This window comes from Chiloscyllium plagiosum, chromosome 34, assembly GCF_004010195.1.
Source record: "Chiloscyllium plagiosum isolate BGI_BamShark_2017 chromosome 34, ASM401019v2, whole genome shotgun sequence".
NCBI classification, from domain to species: domain Eukaryota; kingdom Metazoa; phylum Chordata; class Chondrichthyes; order Orectolobiformes; family Hemiscylliidae; genus Chiloscyllium; species Chiloscyllium plagiosum.
The window spans coordinates 17,251,970-17,272,566 of record NC_057743.1 but is presented as its reverse complement, the minus strand read 5'-3'; the positions used below and the strand labels follow the sequence as shown (position 1 = coordinate 17,272,566).

Here is a 20,597-nt window from a genome sequence, read left to right as displayed (position 1 = left end):
CCACCTACCGTATTCCCAGCGCCCCTCCCCCAAATTCCCACCCCCCACCTTTTATCTCAGCCTGCTTGGCACACCAGCCTAATTCTTGAAGAAGGGTTATGCCCGAAATATCGATTCTCCTGCTCCTCGGCTGCTGCCTGGCCTGCTGGGCTTTTCCAGCGCCACACTTTTCAACTCTGGTCTCCAGCATCTGCAGTCCTCACTTTCTCCCATCTGATCAAGATTCTATTGTAATCTGAGGTAACCTTCTTCGCTGTCCACTACACATCCAATTTGGTATTTAGACTGTTCCTAATCAAATTATTCCTTTCTCGATGATTATAAATCCTACCTCTAAGAATCCTTTCCAATACTTTACCTACAACCAAAATAAGGCTCACTGGTCTATAATTACCAGGGTTGTCTCTGCTCCCCTTCTTGAACAAGGGGACAACATTTGCTATCCTCGAGTCTTCTGGCACTATTCTTGTACACAGGACGACATAAAGATCAAAGCCAAAGGTTCTGCAATCTCCTCCCAGCCCAGGGGAACTTATTTATTTTCACACTTTGCAGAATTGCTAACACCACCACCTTATGAACCTCAATCCCATCTAGTCTACTAGTCTGTGTCTCAGTATTCTCCTTAACGACATTGTCTTTTTCCAGTGTGAATAGTGACGAAAAATATTCATTTAACGCATCTCCTATCTTCTTGGACTCGACGCACAACTTCTCACCACTATCCTTGACTGGCCCTAATCCTATTCCTGACATGCCTATAGAAAGCTTTAGGGTTTCCTTGATGTTACCTGCCAAAGACTTCTCATGTCCCCTCCTGGCTTTTCTTAGCTCTCTCTTTAGGTCTTTCCTGGCTAACTTGTAATTCTCAAGCGCCCTAACTGAGTCTTCAAGTCTCATCTTTACATAAGCCTTCTTCTTCCTCTTGACAAGAGATTCAACTTCTTTAGTTAACCATGGCTCCCTCGCTCGACCACTTCCTCCCTACCTGACAGGTACATACTTATCAAGCGCACACATTAACTGTTCCTTGAGCAAGCTCCACATTTCAATTGTGCCCACCCCCTGCAGTTTCCTTCCCCATTCTATGCATCCTGAATCTTGCCTGATCGCATCATAATTGCCTTTCCCCCAGCTATAACTCTTGCCCAGCGGTATATACCTATCCCTTTCCATCATTAAAGTAAACATAACCAAATTGTGGTCACTATTACCAAAGTGCTCACCTACTTCCAAATCTAACACCTGACCTGTTCCATTACCCAGTACCAAATCCAATGTGGCCCCACCTATTGTTGGCCCCACCATTGGACAAAAACTGACCCATCTAAAGTACTCAAACTATAGCATTTCCAGTCAATATTTGGAAAGTTAAAGTTCCCCATAACATCTACCCTGTAACTCTCTTTCCTATTGAGGATCACTTTTGCTATCCCATCCTCTACATCTCTGGAACTATTCGGAGACTCCCAATAGGATGACTTCTCCTTTCCTGTTTCTAACTTTAGCCCATACTACCTCAGTAGACGAGTCCTCATCAAACGTCCTTTCTGCCACCATAATACTGTCCTTGAATAACAATGCCATACTTCCCCTTCTATTACCACCTTCCCTGTTCTTACTGAAACACCTAAACCCCAGAACCTGCAACATCCACAAAAAGTTGTTGGCATCATTTTTGACATTTGCGTGTCAGGTCCGAGCGAGTGCAATTTTTTATTTTTCCTGAGTAGGAAACTGAGTAGCCTGCCCACTGACTGAAGATCATAGGGAAGCAGATTCAGGGTCAGGTGGTTCCTAAATGGGTATATTACGTTTTTAACCTTACTGGCAGTGCCCGGAGAATCATATGTGCCTCTTCGAATCAAACTCTGCTGCCAAAGAGCTACACTCTCTTCCTGATTGCATAATGAGACCTAGCCACCAACCTCCCCCCCACCCCCCACCCAACACTGGCATACCCCTACAATCAATCCTACCTGAAACCTGCCATCAACAGAAGGTCTTAAGGCACAGCTTTCTGCTATGCCCCACCAACGTTCCCTTTGAAATAAGTACCAAGTCTGAGCCTGAGGCCCAGAAGGTTTTCATTCCCAGCTCCAATTAAAAATGCTGACTTTGATTCCTATCAGGAGCTAGTGAGGATGGTAACAGTATTCTTTTGTGGCCAATCACGTGTATGTACCAGAATAAACCAATTTAGCTTGGGTTTGACTTTCCATGTGCTATGTCTTGTGTCTGTCCTGCAAAGAATGTTGGCACTGAGGTGGGATCATGGTTGTCCCTAACTGGAGAAGCTTCCAGCAAAATGAATTTTGAGGCTTTCTTTGCTGAAAAAATAGCCTAGTGCATCTGTTGTATGTGATAAATCTGCTCGTACCTGTGAGTGGACTGACCTGTGAAGGTGACTGTGTTAGGAGACAATGATGACCAAATAGGCTTTTGGTGTACATCTGGAGTGACTTGAGACATTTTTCACCATTAATAAAATACTTAGTGTTCCTGATAATCCAACTGTTGTAGTGGGAAGAAGGAAAATGGTGATATTTCTGATGCAACAGATTTAGAAATGTATGAAACGCTCAATAATTCACTCGCTTCTGCTAAATAAAAGGACAAGTTGCTGTCAGGCTGTTTCTGTACCCTGAAACTGCATGACAGCCCCGAGCCACTCAAAATTGCAGAAAACATTAGTTTGGAATAAGGAATTGGTTACCCGTTGAGGGTATTGGAAATTTTGTTGTGGCTTAAAAAAAACTGTCCATCCATTGTAATTTTGAAGAATTTCAAGAGATAGATTTGTGGGCAGTTTAACAGTGAAAGCAATCACAGTAAGGTGCTGACATTGCCAGAGATAACTTCCAATAGTGCTTGCCAAACAGCAATGCCCATGAACATGGCGAAGCGTGATTCAATGAGAGTCAGAGTTAACAACCACCAATGGTCTGCTGAAATAAATAAGCTGCAGCTGACTAAATCAAAGGCCACAACAAATGCAGTTAGTAGTAGCAGAGATACAGCATACTGTTAACCAGAGCTCAGGCAATGTTGGTCACGGAATTTGTTTATTTGCAAACACAGAGTGCAACAGTCGCAAAAAGAGCCATCTCACCATAGCACATCAGAGGGTGTGGTGGAGGGTTGATTTTCACACTAGAGGCCTGTGACCAGTGGTGTGCCACAAGAATCAGTGCTTTTCGTCATTTATATAAATTAATATAATAGGATGTGAACATTGGAGGTGTGGTTAGTATGTTTGCAGGTGACACCAAAATAGATGGTGTAGTCGACAGTGAAAAAGATTATCTCAGAGTACAGTGTGATCTTGATCAGATGGGCCAATGGGCCAAGAATTGGCAGATGGAGTTTGATTTGATAAATGTTAGGTGTTGCAGTTTGGAAAGGCAAACCAATGCTAGACTTATAGAGTTAATAGTAGGGCCCTGGTAGGGATTGTTGCTGGACAAAGCGACTTAGGGATGCAGGTGCACAATTCCTTGAAAGTGGAATCACAGGTAGACAGGGTAGTGAAGAAGGCATTTGGCACACACCTTTATTGGTCAGAGCATTGAGTATAGGAGTTGAGGGGTCATGTTGCAGCTGTAAGGGTCATTGGTAAGGCCACTTTTGGGTTTACAGCGTACAATTCTGGTCGCCCTTCTATAGGAAGGATATTATCAAACTTGTGAGGGTGCAGAAAAGATTTACAAGGATGTTGCCTGGACTGGAGGGTTTCAGCTATAGAATAGACTGAATAGGCTGTGGCTCTTTTCTCTGGAGCTTTGTAGACTGAGGGATGACTTTATAGAGGATTATAAAATCATGAGGGACATGGATAGGGTGAATATCCAAGGTCTTTTTCCTAGCGCTGTGAACCTAGTCCAGTCTATCACATAAGCCAACCTTACTTCCTCTGACTCAGGAGAAACTAACAAAATCAAAAACCCCTCCCACCCTGGTTATAATCTCTTCCAACCTCTTCCATCAGGGCTCTGTTTTTGGGTCACTGTTCTTTATAGTTTTTATAAATGACTTGAATGAGGAGGTTAGTGAATTTGCCGATGAAGCAAAGGTTGGAGGTGCCATTGATAGTATAGAGGGCTATTGCAGGCTGCCGCGCGACAAAGACAGAATGCAGAGCTGGGCTGAGAAATGGCAAATGGAGTTCAACCTGGATAAATGCAAAGTGATGCATTTTGGAAGGTCGAACTCAAATGCTGAATATAGGATTAAAGACAGGATTCTTGGCAGTGTGGAGGAACAGAGGGATCTTGGTGTTCAACTACGTAGATCACTCAAAGTTGCCACCCAAGTGGATAGGGTTGTTAAGAACGCATATGGTGCTTAATGGATAGAGTCGATAGCCAGAGACTTTTCTCCAGGGCAGAATTGACGAGGAATCATAGTTTTAAGATATTAGGAGAAAGGTATAGAGGGGACGTCAGAGGAAGGTTCTTTATGCAGAGAGTTGTGAATGCATGGAATGCGTTGCCAGCAGTGGTGGTGGAAGCAGAGTCATTAGGGACATTTAAGCGACTGCTGGACAGGCACATGGATAGCAGTGAATTGAGGGCTGCGTCGGTTAAGTTATTTTAGTTTACATTAGGATTAATGCTCGGCACAACATCATGAGCCAAAGGTCTGTTCTGTGCTGTAGTTTTCCATGTTCAATGTTCTACGTTCTATGTTCCTCACATATGTAATATATCTAAAAAGTACCATTTTTCCTTTTAATAAAGTTGTCTTATGGGGAAAATCACCAGCCTCGGAGTCAGAGTCAGGGTTCAAATACAGAGTTTATTGTACAAGGCAATACTGGAGCTCTGGTGAGAGAGAGAGACACCAACAGCATAATGGTCAGCTGTGAGTCTCCTTTCAACCTGGAGCACATGTCAAGATACTTTTATACGTTTTTTAATAATAGGTCAGGGATGAAGTTATTGTCTTTTTAGCATAGTTTGTTTATTGTAAACATTGCAGAACTGTTGATAGTTTTGGTGCAGTCGTTATCAGTTCCAGCACAGCCTTTGTTCATTTCAGCATAGTCATTGTCAGTTTCAGTGCAGACATTGTCAATTTCAGCGTCTGCGTGGAAGTCCATTGCTGTAGTAATGGGCGCTAATCACTCTTCCTGAGAAGGACGATTACTGCAGTCCTGGCTATTAGCTCTTTGTATTGAGTCCGTATCTATCAAAAGTGTTGGTTGGACCCAGACACTTTGGCGGGCTATATACGCTACTCGTGTGGATTCTCTCCCCCACCCACCTTAAACTAATCAATTAGATTGTGAGTGCATTGTGCTGGCATCCAGGTGGCCCCAAGCAGTATCTGTATTTGCTCTGCTGTCTCTCTCCATGTTGTGGTCCAGCGACTATCTTGTATATCAAGTGACCAACGTATGATCAGTGGCCATCTTGTGTGTCCATGTGCCTAGTGTCACCCTGCCCTGAGCCATCTCCCACTTAATCTTTCATTCTTTTTTCTTCATTTTTATTATATTCAATAAAATTGTTGTTTTAATAAATCCTAGGTATTATCCTATTATGTTCGGAGTATGGCTCCAAACCTAAGTGAAACTCTCTCGAACTCTTGTTGGAGATGGGGGTGGGAACATGTGATAAGTAGAAATCTGTCTTAACCACCTGGGCACAAGGTTTAACTGTTGGAATTCAAATTGGCTTGTTACCCCACCTTAATAAACACCATCAAAAGCCACTCAGAGTAGAGGGAATTTCTATACAATAGAACACAATATAATACAGCTCAGGAACAGGCCTTTCGGCCCACCAAGCCTGCACTGATTCCAGTCCTTATTTAAACCCGCTACTTATTGCTCATATGCAGTTTCTATCCCTCTGTTCACCTCCCAATCATGTGTCTATGATGATACGCCTTAAGTGTTCCTAATATGCCTACTTCCACCACCTCCAATGGCAGTGAGTTCCGAGCACCTTCCACCCTCTGTATGAAAAGTTTTCCCGCACTTTTGGTGGTGCTATATATTGACTTTACATACCAAGGACCATTAAAAAAGATAACAAAAATACGGAACAGTAACCAATTTAAAAATCCTAGCGTCATGACACACAGAATGAAAGAAAAGGAATAAAATCAAATCATTGACAATCAAATTTGAACAGATCCCTGTCAGAAACTGCAAGAGCATTTGCTTTCAATGCAAAGAATAGTTTCCTTCTTAAGACAGGCAAGTTTATTACCTTCTGACATTGGCCTTATGTTACTGCCAGCATTCCCTTAATTTTTTAAGGTCTAAGTTCCTTCTCACTCTTTATAGCTGTCCCCATTTTGCAATCCCTCTCACCTCCCTCTAAATCTCCTCAAATGCTTTCTTCTCCTTCCATCACATGTGTACTTACCATCTTAGAGGAGGCTACTTTCCTACTCTGAAGTTGTTTGGGATACAGTCTGTTGTGATTTAATGTGATTGTTCTACTCCCGTGCAATCCCGTATTATGAGAAAGTTGTGTATTAGCAGCACCATTTAAACCATTGGGACTGGAATCGCGTTATAGCCAATACAGGTAAGGAAAGTTTGTGTTCTACAAATAACTGTCTAAATTCTTCAATCGCATTATAGCCAACTCGCATTGAAGAAACTTCTGTTATAGCAGAACCAACTGTATTTCATCATCTTAAAGCTTCTGTTTGTTTGTAAGTTGATGTTTAAATGCAACTGATGTTAGTGGGTGCTTCAAGAATAGTGTCATTTGGTGTATATATGAACAGAGCTTTTTTGTCAGTCTGACCCAATAATACTTCATTTCCTAGCATAAAATTTGGGGCCAATGACGTTTACAGAGAAAATAGGCCATTCAGTCCAACCAATTTGTGCTGGTGTTTATGCTCCACTCAGGCCCTCTGCCATCTTTCCTCATTTAAATATTCAATTTGCAAACATCTGTTCCCTTCTCCCTCATAACCTTTCTTAGCTTTCTCTTAAGTGAATGTGTGCCCTTCAACCACTCCCTGCAGCTATGAGTCCCACATTCACAACACTCTGTGTTTATGGCTTCACTTTCCAACTATGGATGTTCTCTAATCTTGGGGAGTACTGGCATAGGCCAGAATGTGAAGATCACACTTTCCAGCCTTTGGAGATGGACTGAAAGCTCAACTCTTCCCCGCTGGCTGGAAAAAAGGGTGGTCCCTTTGGCTAGTTTGAAACACTGAGTTAATAATAGTTGCTGCCAGTACTTTTAACCTCGAGGCAGGAAACCATCAGAGACAGTAATGTACTAAAAATGAGATATATTTCTCCAGACTGTTCTCCTTTTGATGCTGTTAGCACTTAATATTTAACAGCAGGAATATCTATAACCTCAATTTGGGCCCTGTTTTACAAAAGGGCTCTCAGCAGGAGATATTTCAGGCTCATGCACTGCTCCCTGGTCCTGTTGATTCCTGTATTAAACTTGAGGCAGAAATGCTTGCCCTTTAAGCCAATAGCCCAGAGGTGTCCTGTGTTTTAGCAGAGGGACACCGCAGTGAACACACACCACTGCCATATATCACCATGACTCCCTACTCCTGACATGTTTTTATTTTGTAAATAAACAATACAATTGGACCACAGAGTACAAACTCAGTTTAATTATTATACCCATATGTAGCACTTTTTAAAAAATGATTCCAGTTCTGGAAAATGTACGGAATTCAACTCTGACGCACTTTGCTCCTTCCTGAGTCAAAAGTTTGGAGTTTTAAGTCAAACATTCTGTGTTCCAGACAGGGAAGAGGAAAAGCCTTGAATATAGCTCTTTGTTTTCAGATCCTCCTGCTATGCTGAGAAGGGGGCTCCAGCTTTGGGTCAGTGCCTAAAACTACAAGCCTCTGACTGGCACACACGCACAGCCAATGCGATAAATTATTTAATTTTACACTTACATTTCTATTTTGCAGCCGCACTAACTGACAATGACATTATTCAGCCCAGGGGTGAGGCCTTGGATCAGGTTTCATGGCAGAGTGAGCTTGAGCATCAGCTCCCAGATGTTGCTGCAAATTGTCATCTTGCTCCAGGCTTGTCTCCGGTTTGTACTGTCTGGTATGAGGCTAGCTGGCTCGGGACATACACAGATAAATGAGCCAAGTTGTCGACAGCCTGAATGTTTGTAGATCTCTTGGGAAGCTTACTCTGCGTAACTGTACAATTCAGTAGCCCCTTACTATTAGCCACGCTCATATAAACAACTATAAATGATTCCTTGTTGTAGTGATCTAGTTTGTTACAAATCATGCCTTGTGTGACAGAGTCTCGCATATACTTTGCATTTCAGAGAATATGTGGCACATAAAAAAAGCTACCATATTTTCCAATTACTCCAGTCTCCCATGAAATAAGCAAATAACTCATTAGCCATAATCTGCTGTTCTTTCCTATTCATTCACAGAATATGGGAGCCACCATCAAGGCAGGCAGCTATTACTGATATCAAAATGGCTTCAGGGGTGGAGATGGGGTGCTGTTTTCCCCTTTTAGACAACTACGGTCAGTAAATTGACACTGCCGTTAGGAAGGGGGTTCCTGGATTTTGACCCAGTGATTGTGGAGGAACAGTGATATAGTTCCAGGTGTTTGTCTTGGTGAGAAATGTTGAAGCTGGTCCTGCATCCTCACCTGCTGCCCTTGTCCTTTCCAGGTGGTATATGTTGCAGTGTTGTCAAAGAAGCCTTTGATGAATCATTACAATGTATCTTGTAAGTGGTCCACACTGGTGCTACAATTCACTAGTGCTTGAATAAATGAATGTTTAAATTGTTTAAGGTTGGGCTGCTGATCAAACAGACTGTTTTGTCTTGGCCGATGTTCGTCTTCTTGAGTACTTATCCAGGCAGATGAAGAGTATTCCATCACGCTCATGACTTGTGTATTGCAATTGGTGAAAAGTCTTTGGGAAGACAGAGTTGTGAGTTACTTGCCAAAGATCTCTCAACCTCTACCCTGTTCTTGTAGTCATAATATGTATGTGACTGGTCCAGCTAAACATTTTGTAACTGGGGAGCCCTCAGGATGTTACTGATGGAGGATTTGACAAATGATAATTGCGTTGAAAGTCAAAGGAAAAAGATTAGACTCGCCCTTATTGGAGGTGGTCAATGCCTGGCTTTTGTTTACCATGAATGTTGTTTGCCACTTAATGCTACAAACCTGGGATGATGTCCAAATTATTGTTGCATACAAGACAAATGGTTTCATTTGTGGTTTTGTGAGTGAATCGGAAAAAAGTGCAATAATGAGAGAACATCCCTATTGCTGACTTAGTGATGCTGGGAAGGTTATTGATAAAGTAGTTGATTCAGCCTAGGATACTACCCCATGAACCCCTCCAGTGATGATCTACTGTTGTGAAGATTGACCTCCAACAAACACTAACAACACAATCTTTTCTGTTTCCAGCTAGCAGATAGTAAACTCCAACCTTCTCCACTCCAATTCCTATTGACTTAGACCTTACCAGGTCTCCTTGTTGCTGCATTTGGTCAGGTTGGGCATGTATATGACATAAAAGCACCGAGCCAACCAGTAAAATGCACAAATATGAAGTGCTTCCACTCCCCATTGTCCAATTGTCTGTAACCAGAAGAACTAATGTTCGTTCATGGAGTGTGGACATCACTGGTTGACCAACATTTATTGACCATCCCTAGTTACCGAGGAGAAGGTGGTGGTGAGCTGCCTTCTTGAACCGCTGCAGTCCATATATGAATCTTAGGGGACAATGGGTAACCATTGAAGATATGGCTAGACACTTTGTGTTCCCGACAGAAACCATAAAGTTGTTGCAACCAATGGCACCAATGCTTTAGGACAACCATTGAAGAAGTAATTCTAATATTCCGGACTAGTCAAGACAGTGCCTTCCAATATCTTTCATCAGGAGTTTCTATCAATGTAGTGGTCTGCAGCCTTCTTGAAGAAAGCTGAGTGGCTTGATAAGCCATTTCAGTGGGTGGTTAATCATACTATGGTGGATTTGGAGTCACATAGTGGGCCAGACAAGGTAAGGATGGCAGAGAACTTTCTCTATGAGTCTGATGGGTTTTAACTACGATCCAGTAGTTTCATGGACACTATTACTGATTCCAACTCTTTACTAACCAAATTTAAAGGACTCCAATGGCATGGTAAGATTTGGACTCATGGCTCTGGATCATGAGTCCAGACCTCAGGATTATGAGTCCAGTAACGTAACCCCTCTGCTGCTGTAGCCTCTGTAAGCATGAGCATCAAGAAATATTACTTGTTTGGAAATATGAGTAAATTTCTTTGGAAATAGCAATAGCAATTCACTCAATTATAAATGTTAAAAGGAAGTGTATCTTTTTTTATCACTTTATTCAATGTTTTATTTTCCAGCTGCCTTGACTGAATGTTTTGACTCTTTTACTAAAGTACAATTCCAAAGATGGTGGAATCTGTCCTGATCTGATGTCCATACAAAGTGAGCAAAGGTCACTGCAAAGGAACTTGCTTCGTACATAAATGAGAAGGTATTTCCAGTGAAAATGCCTGAACTGGGGATATCTTATGACAATGCTGTGGCTTTAAGAGGTTTTTTTTTTAAAGGGAGTTTTTATGGTAACTGTGTGGAGCAGTCTACCAGAACAACCAGAGTAAACAACTTGTGATCCCTTGCGGATTTTTCTTTAGGCTGGAACAATAGAAGCAGCCTGAATGGGTGTGGTCAAACCCTCACAGAACCAGGATCTTTAGTTTAGTTTTCAGCAGTTGATGTTGGGATCTGGAAAAAGTGAAAGCTATTTTTGTCCCTCTCTCAGTTACAATCAAAAGCTAGGGGTTCTCTGCCTGCTACAGGAATCCCATGTGAGACAATCTATGTTCTGAATTTGTCTTTTGCCAAGGGGTGTGTTTATGGGATGTTACCATATTGGAACAGTTAATTAGTAATAGTACTGTCTCAATTATTTTTTCGATAGTTACTGTCTCAATAAGTTTTCAAGTACAATTAAGTTATTCCAATTCATTATTTCTTTTGTTATATTTTAAATTCAGTAGTTTGACCAATTGAATTGCATCAGGCGCACAACACTTTACATTTATCTTTAAAATAAGAAAAAGTTAGGGTCTAGACTACCTTCTGAATATTTTGAGGTGGTTTGGCCTGCTCCATCATAATCTGTAGCTGATATTTTCCCTGATTCAGAGGTGCTGAGGCCAGAGCTTGCATCCTTGCCAGAACTGAAATCAGCTCATAGTATAGGTCAGGCCTTGAAACTGGAAATGCCTGGTCTGTATGTCTCAAATTTGGACTTCAATAAGTGACTATTCATTTTATTATTTTAACCAATTTCTGAAAATGGATAAAGAATGACAACGAAAGCTAGGCACATTTTGGTAACAATAACTTTAATTGTTAAAAACAAAAAAATTATAAAAACACTGTTTTGTTGAATGTAACTCATGTTATGGCAATTGTTTACAGTATGAAATAATATCTTATGCAAAACCCTGTCAATGTCAGTGTCCCTAACACAATCTGAAGCAAGGTTATGACCGTACATGGAGTCCTGCAACAGAGTCAGCCATTTATAGATTCCGGTTAATGGATGAGAACATACGTAAAGAAAACAAGTGAAAATCTGCCATCCTGCTCATTAATAGAAGGGACTAAATTCTGCACATGAATACGGAAACAGTTCGTTTTTCCTAAGAGATATTTCCCATAAAATGAACCTGGAGAAAATCCCCAGTGTCTCCAGCCACTGAGAGCTTTAACTCAAGGCAAATAAAGTGCTTAAAGACAAAGTTATTTGGTCCATTTTCTCTGCTCTGTGTGTTCTACAGCAGTCAGAGCAGTCAGCAACAGGATCACAGGAATCTCCAGTTGACTGACTAAAGCTGTTGGAATTAATTACTATTCAATGAGTTCTGTGAATCACAATCTGCTGTAATTTAGAAAGTATTCTTTTCTTTTTCAATGCTCACCCATTTAGTGAGAACATCAAACATTCTCTGCAGGGCACAGCATAAACCAGATGCTGTTCAGTGCTCCAAATACTTGTCCAATAATTTATCCCGTTACCCTAATCTCAATGGAGCATCAAGCTGTTCCTGAAGTGTCCACTTTCATTGGGGTAGAAAGAATAAAGATAATGGAGAACAAAATACCTGAAGGAAACTTTTAAGTACTTTGCTGAGCAAGACTCTCAGTGGTTCCATGTAAAATACATATTATTGGATCTAAAATGATAAATCCCCCCTTCCTCCCACAACTCTCCCCTCCCTGTATTCCCAACTCAAGGTTTTAGCAGAAGGCAGATTTCACCCAGCTCTCAGAGTCAGACAGTTGCTGGCTCCAAAATAAAGTTGATGAAATTTGACTCAAATTTTATTTGAGTGACTCCAGTTATCCTGATATAAATGACTTCATTCTCACTTCAGAACCACCAGTTAGTCATCTCTGCTCATCTATGTGGCTCAGGGCCTGTGAACATTAAGAAAGGATTGTATCAGAATAATGTCAGAAAGTACAATGCCAAACATTGCATGTATAGACCCATACTATGCACAGGATAATCGTCACCATAATGTTTGATTGTATTCGTCCCACACCAAATGGGAAAAATTACAGAAAGTTAGAAGAAACATTCATTATATACTTGCAGTTCAACTGGCAAGGTTTCTTAAAGGCACACTACAACCTTTGATGTATTCTAGACTTTTCTTTATGAATTTTCTCTTCTTATTTTTTCCTCCTCCTGCTTTCCCTCTGTTTACTCCTTTTCTGATGGTGATCAGGTATTGTTTTGCAAATTACAGTAGCCTCTAGTAGTAGCTTATTTGCCACTGAAGTGCATGTCTCTATTATCCCAATTCCAATTCACTCCTGGCTTTTCTGTGGCATTCCACCCACTTTAACCTTGAGGTAATCCAAGATGCTACTGCCTTAACTCTGTGTCTTAACTTGACCAAGCCCAATTCACTACCAACTACAGGTATGTGCTCACTGGTCCACATTAGCTCCCAGTTAAACAAATTATCGTTTACAAATCTGTCCTTGGCCTCAGTCCTCACTCTCTCTGAAAGTTTCCTGTAGTCCTACCATCCTCTGAGATATGTCTCCATTCCTCTCTGCAAGTAGAATTTGGTCAATTTGCAGTGGCTTCAATTGTCATTTATCGTGGAACAGATCTTTCATTTCAATCTCAATGAAGAACAGTCTCATCTTTCCTGTCATATACAAGATCACCAATTATCTGTTCCTACAGCCATATATTCTCTAGAAACGTCTCCACTGCAGGAATGATGCTGAGTTCAGTCTCATCTCGCCTTTTGAGCATTCCTGATTTTATTTACTCCAACACTGATGGCCATACCCTCAGTCACATAGGTCCTACCCTCTGGAACATCTTCCCCACACCTGTCCACCTCTCCATGTCACTTTCCTCCTTTAAGACATTCCTTACCTCTATGAACAAACTTGTGAAGCACATTGGGATATTTAATTTTATCAAAGGCACTAGATAAATATCAGTTGTTGTTACCTCACCACTCTGGCCTCTTTAGATGTGTGAGGCTAGATGTTGGCTAGTGATGGGTTATACACTTACATTTCAGACAAGAGCGCTTCTGTCTTCATTCTGTGGCCACACATTAGCAGGATGTGCTCTTTTTGCACAGTGATCAGGAATAGGAATCAAGAATTAATCTTCTTCAGTCCAACTCAGAACTGTTGAAGCCAGTTGTACAATAGATTTCCTGCTGCCTCAGCTAATTCAGCACCAGACTTTCTAACTCAGGTGCCAAAGTAGCCATTGATATAGGAGAAAGTGAGAACTGCAGATGCTGGAGATCAGAGCTGAAAATATGTTGCTGGAAAAGCGCAGCAGGTCAGGCAGCATCCAAGGAACAGGAGAATCGACGTTTCGGGCATCAGCCCTTCTTCAGGAATGAAGAAGGGCTCATGCCCGAAACATCGATTCTCCTGCTTCTTGGATGCTGCCTGACCTGCTGCGCTTTTCCAGCAACACATTTTTAGCCATTGAAATAGCCCAGAAAATAAAATGTAGCTGAAACTAATGATTACACTTTTGTGTTTTGCTTTTTTCACATGTGATTTCATAGGATTACCATGCATATACAGCATAAACACTGGGCTTTCATCCCAACCAGTCTACACTAGTTTTTATGCTCCTTCCAAACCTTTCCCATCTCTCCTCATGTAGATCTACCATTCTCTCTCTTATATAGGGATCGAACTTCCCCGTAAATGCATCTATACTTTTCATCTCAACCCTTCCCTATGGTCATGATTCTATATTCTTATACAAATAAGCAGTTTCTTCTGAATTTCTTGAGGGATTTGGTGGCCTCCAGTTATGCATTTACTCATAAGAGGAAATGTTCTCCCTTATCCATTGATCAAAATCTTTCAACAGTTCAAAGACTTTTATTAGATCATCCTTAATCGATTTTCAAGAGAAAAGAGACTTACTCTGTCAATTCTTTCCTGAAAAGTATCCTCAAGCGTTCCTGGCATTAACTTTTTAAGTCATCTCTTTATCCACCCCAGTACCTCTACATTTCATTTTAGAGTTTGACAACTGCAACTCCATGTAGAACTCTTAAGTATGGTTCCAAGTAAGGTTTTATACAGCTTTAACATAAAGTCTTGCCATTTCAATTCTGTCCTTCTTGTAATAAAGACTCGAGCCTTCATGTCTATTTTCTCATGGCCTTGCTAACCTATGGAGCAGCTTATAGTAATTGGTGTATTTGTAGTCCTGAATTTCTTTTCTATCCCAACTAGCACTTCCCCTGTTCCCCCAATCAAAATATACATCTTCATATTTATTTGTGTTTAACTTCATTTGCCAATTATACACTTAATGGTAAGGTCCTAGGGAGTGTTGCTGAACAAAGAGACCTTGGAGTGCAGGTTCATAGCTCCTTGAAAGTGGAATCGCAGGTAGATAGGATAGTGAAGAAGGCGTTTGGTATGCTTTCTTTTATTGGTTAGAGTATTGAGTACATGAGTTGGGAGGTCATATTGAGGCTGTACAGGACATTGGTTAGGCCACTGTTGGAATATTGCATGCAATTCTTGTCTCCTTCCTATTGGAAAGATGTTGTGAAACTTGAAAGGGTTCAGAAAAGATTTACAAGGATGTTGCCAGGGTTGGAGGAATTGAGCTATTGGGAGAGGCTGAACAGGCTGGGGCTGTTTTCCCTGGAGCATCGGAGGCTGAGGGGTGACCTTATAGATGTTTACAAAATTATGAGGGGCATGGATAGGATAAATAGAGAAAGTCTTTTCCCTGGGGCTGGAGAGTCCAGAACTAGAGGGCATAGGGGCAACCTTTTCACACAGAGGATGGTATGTATATGGAATGAGCTGCCAGAGGAAGTGGTGGAGGATGGTACAATTGCAACATTTAAGAGGCATATGGATGGGTATCTGAATAGGAAGGATTTGGAGGGATATGGGCCCGGTGCTGGCAGGTGGGACTAGATTGAATTGGGATATCTGATAGGCATGGAAGGGTTCTCTATGACTCTATAATTATTTGATCATTCTGCAACTAATGTCCTCTTGTAGTTTGTTGCTGTCCTCAGTAGTATTGACCATCCACTTCCTGCCTCCAATTTGAGTTGTCTTTTTTAAGTAGGTGTTGTCAGCTAGCTACACTTATTATCTATCCCTAATTGCCCTTGGAACGGTTGTGAGCTGCCTTCTCCAAGTGCAGCGGTCCATGTGATGTACGTCGATCCACAATGCCATTAGGAAGGGAGATCCAGGATTTGGACGCAAGACACTGAAGGAACAGCGATACATTTCCAAGTCAGAATAGTGCATAACTTGGAAGGGAGCTTGTAGCTGGTGGTGCTCTAATGTATCTGCTGCCCTTGTCCTTCGAGATGGTAGTGGTTGTGGGTTTGGGAAGTGCTGTTTGAGGAGCCTTGGTGAATTTCTGCAGTGCATCTTGTAGATAGTGCACATTGAGCGTCAGTGGTGGGAAGAGTAAATGTTTGTGGATGTGCCAATCAAGTGGGCTGACTTGTCCTGGAAGGTGTCAATCTTCTTGAGAGTTGTTGGATCTTAACTCATCCAAGTAAGTGAGGAGTATAATGCCATACTCCTGACTTGTGCCTTGTAGATGGTGGGCAGGCTGTGGGGAATTAAGCAGTGAATGGCCCATCGCAGTAAACCTAGCCTCTGACCTGCTCTTGGAGATACTGAGTTCATATGTTGATCCTATTCAGTTTCTAGTTAATGGTAACCCCAGCATGCTAATAGTTGGGAGAATTAGTGATGGTGGTTCAGTTGCCTCTTATTGGAGATGATCATTGCCTGGCACTTGTATAATGTGAATGTTCCTTGCTACTTGTCAGCTCAAGCCTGAATATTGTCAGGATCTTGCTGCATTTGGAAAAGGACTGCTCCAGTATCTGAGGAGTTGTGAATGATACTGAACATTGTACAATCATTGACGAACATCCCCACTTCTGAGTTTATGTTGGTGGGAAGGTTACTAATGAAGCAGCTGAAGATGGTTAGGCCTAGGGCACTATCCTGAGGACCTCCTGAAGTGATGACCTGGGGCTGAGATTATTGACCTCCAACAGCCATAACCACCTTCCTATGCATCAGGTATGACTCCAACCAGCGGAGAGTTTCCCCCTGGTATCCACTGATTCCAGTTTCACTCGGGTTCCTGTTGCCACATTCAGTTGAACACAGTGAGTAGGTTTTGCTGATGAGATCCTGTCTATTAAAACACCTTCTATCAAATTTTATTTCTCGATGTTCTGTTAGGCTTGAAAGCTTTCACCTGTTGGAGCTACTTTGGAAGTCTTGTCCTCTGGCCCTTTACATATTTCTGGGAACAGCATCAAACAAAGATAGTTTCACTTCATCAAACAGCAAGGTACTTACGAGTATCCACCGGAAATTTTCTTAATGATGACAACAATAATTGTTAGGACAATGATCACAGCTACAATGGCACCAACTATTATCCCAATTAGGGTGAGCATTTCTAGGAAGTCCTTGCCTGCAAAGGAGAACAAAGGAACAATATTATTAGATAAATTAAACGGGGGGTCATAGTCTCAAAGCATATCTTAAGAATGAATTAGGCAGGATCCTGAACCACTCCAAGTGTTTCCTCTCTTCACTTGTTCTGCATCTTGCTGCTGGACTATGGACACAATTTTCCCCTCCCTGGAGTTGGTGAACAATGTACTGCAATGAGAAAATAATTGACCGTTGTTTTCTCTGGCAGAAACTTGCTCCCTTTTCGCCACATCAGCAGCTACATGCTGAGTGACAAGGCCAATGTGACCTTCTCATCTTGTGACCAATTATTTGATCAATTAATAACCACTTCAAATCCTCAATAGCCAAATGTCCTGCCTTGCTGGCAGGCAAGGTAAGTGGCTGATTTCCAAACTGGCATCTTGCATGCTGGGTATTAGGGGCTTGGTGATGGATCTCCAGCACTTTCTGATGTCAATCCTAAGTCCATGCTCCCTTGTGATTAATAGACATTTACTCTCTACCTTCTGAAGATATTTTGAAGAATAATATTTACCTATTTTTATTGAATGTACCTGTAACTTTCTGCTCCAATGAATAAAACAGTTTTTGAACTTGTGTTCACTATTTTAACCGTACATTTATATTGCACTGGGGGGAGATTGCAAAGCTGCAACAGAACTAGATTTTTATATTCTGTACCTCCTGTAACACAGACTAGTATCATATTAACTTCTTTTAATGGACCACATTGTATTAGGGAGGTCATTACGGAAATGTACCGTCGACATCATTAATGTCAAGTGTGGCATCCTCGGTTGAATTTGACTCTGCTGAAGATGTGGTGCTTGATTCATTGCTGTCTTCATCAATGTCAAAAACTTCAGTTTCTGGTCTTGAGGTTGCAAACATCATCGAATCATTTTTGTCTTCGGCACCTGCAAGTGTTACCAGTTCAACTTCATCTGAAATGTTATCTGTATCATGAAAAAAAGGGATATCAGTGGTTCGTAAGTGTCCTCCTTTCTCAATACTTGTCGAATCATCAAATACCTGACTCATTTCCTTCCCTTTCACACCCCATGTACAATCTAATACAAGTGCAAAATACTGGGGATGCTGGAAATCTGAAATAAAAATAGAAAATGTTGGAAATACCCAACAGGCCTGGCAGCATTGTAAACAAAAATAATGAGTTAACATTCTAGTTCTGATGAAGAGTCATCAACCTAAAACATTAACACTGTTTCTCTCTTCACAGATTCCACCCAGTTGATACCCTGAAGAAGCCCTGTCTCAAGGTGCAAAGCAAATACTGGATCATCGTTACCTTTCCACTTTTATTAAAACTGCTATATCACTCCTGAGTCCTCTATTTGCCAATGAATGCATATCTGATTCTAATTTTTTTTCACCGTTTTTTATTGTGAAATTTAGGAAAACAAAGCATACGGTAAAGTGAAGTGAATGGGTTGATGAGCTGCTGAAGATGGAATGTCCAAAATTGAATGCAGTACAAAGATTCCAACATGTCATCGTCCCTTACTTACCTGTAAAATGTCAGAGTAAGTTACATCCACAAATATTGAAAAGCCATTGAGATATTCCTCCCAGTAGTTAAACAGAATTGGTAATAGCAGCTGCACTGGAAGCTTTCAGTGAGTCATCAATAATTACATCCAGATTCTATTCCGACTCTCAGTTTGCTAAGAGATGTCCTTTCATATAACCACATGTTGGCAATTTCATGTTCATGGTATACCCAGAATTGAAGTCAAATTCTGTTAGCTGTTTCTGCCAACTGCAAATAATTGGCCCAAATAACAAAGGGGTCACTACAGGTCTCATGGTCTTAAAAGCCCTTCTTGATACATTTAATTTAGCTGTCAGCTGCGGCTTAGTCTGTTGCACTCTTGTCTCTAAGTTAAACGATTGCTGGTTTGAAACTTGCACACAAAATCCAGGTTGACATTTGAGTACAGAACTGAGGAAGTGTTGAAGGAGCTGTCTATTGAAATTACACTGAGGCTGTATCTACTCTCTCAGGTAAATGTAAATGATCTCTTGGTATTATTCAAAGGAGAGCAGGGGAGTGAATTTGGCCAATATTTATTCTCAACATTGCTAAAATGACAAATCATTTTGTTACTACTTATGAGTGTTGATGTGTGCAAATTTCCCTCCAAAATTCAGCAGTGGCTATATTTACTTCTTTATCACAAAGCTACAAAGCCCTTAATGATACCGTGAGGTTTTAAAACGTATTACTTAAATGTCAGCTTATTTTTTTCATTTATGGATACAGACATCTGAACTCCTCAGAAATTGGCTGATCCACTTGCATGGATAACTGAGAAGGGAAATGCTGTTGTTTCCTACATAATGTTCAGGGATATTTCAAGGAATTTGGAACTACAATTTCATAGACAATAAATCTGAAGCCAGTAGAGGCACTGGGCTAGCTAAGGGAGATTGTGACAGGAGATAGCCACCAAAGATACAAAGGTATAATTAATATCTTAAATAAAAGCAAAATACTGTTGATGCTGGGAATCTGAAATAAAACAGAATGTGCTGGAGAAACTCAGCAGGTGTGGCAGCATCTGTGGAGACAGAAACAGGAGTTAAGGTTTCAAGTCCAATGACTCTTCTTTGGAACAATCAACTTCCACCTGTAGTATCCTTTTAGTAATGTTTAACTTTCAGTTTTTATTTTAGATCTCCAGCATCCACAGTATTTTGCTGTTATTGCCCTGCCATGATCTGATTCAATAATGGAACAGGCTCACAGAATTGAACAACTTGCTCTAGTTCCTATTCTTTTGACATTTCAAAGAGATGAATAAAAATAAAACTGTGATTGCTATAACATACTGTTTATGTTCAATACTATTCATATAATCAATCTATCGGATTCATAATCTTGAAGTCTGACTAAACATTATCATTCAGCCTACTGAAGACAAGAGATTACAGGATGATGCATGATATATTCCAAGAAACCAAGGGTAATGTCATGGTATTTACGCTTCACCCTTGGGTTTTACTGAATTTACCCAGATATTGGACTGGGCAAGCCAAACAGGGCTTGTAGAAGAAACGAAATCTGTCTACTGAAGAACTACTGAACCCGTTGGGATATCTAACATACAAACCTAAAATGTAACAATCTTGCTATGGAATAATATCAATTTTGAGCCTTTGTTTCTAGAAACAAAGGTGCCTAGAAAAGCCGTTTGCAAGGGCCCACATACAGAGAGTGATTGACTCAGCAAGTTATTGAAAAGTGCAAGTGAAATCATACTCCTTCAGAGGCAGACACGGAGTAAATTGTCAAAAAAAGAGTGGAAGATTAGTGCTTTGTTGTGAAAATGCAAAACATCATTACAACTGTCAACCTAGTATATTTTAGTGGCACTTTTCCACTTTTACTTTCTGTCACTAATACATATTAGATAATGATCCCCTTGCAACTTGTTAGTCCATTCCTATAAATGAGAGGTTACTACAGCTTTCCAGTTCCATACTGAGACAACTTTCTTTTATCAGAGGCTGAGGAGATGGCACTCTGACAGT

General features: G+C 41.0%; 1 protein-coding gene and 1 long non-coding RNA gene across 2 annotated transcripts in view; one reads left to right on the top strand and one right to left on the bottom strand.

Moving 5' to 3' along the window:
• Positions 1–19,607, top strand: part of LOC122540240 — a 23,840-nt gene extending 4,233 nt beyond the window's left edge. Inside the window, exons 2-3 of the long non-coding RNA XR_006309259.1 lie at positions 10,379–10,512; positions 18,283–19,607. This is a non-coding gene — a long non-coding RNA (uncharacterized LOC122540240). The remainder of the gene's footprint in view (positions 1–10,378; positions 10,513–18,282) is intronic.
• The window catches only part of LOC122540239 (podoplanin-like), a 29,595-nt gene continuing 20,772 nt past the window's right edge, over positions 11,775–20,597 (bottom strand). The window contains exons 2-4 of the mRNA XM_043675649.1: positions 17,804–17,998; positions 16,920–17,037; positions 11,775–12,467 (exon numbers count right to left, since the gene is read on the bottom strand). Coding sequence (XP_043531584.1) covers positions 12,461–12,467; positions 16,920–17,037; positions 17,804–17,998 — 320 coding nt within the window. The 3' untranslated portion in view covers positions 11,775–12,460. The remainder of the gene's footprint in view (positions 12,468–16,919; positions 17,038–17,803; positions 17,999–20,597) is intronic.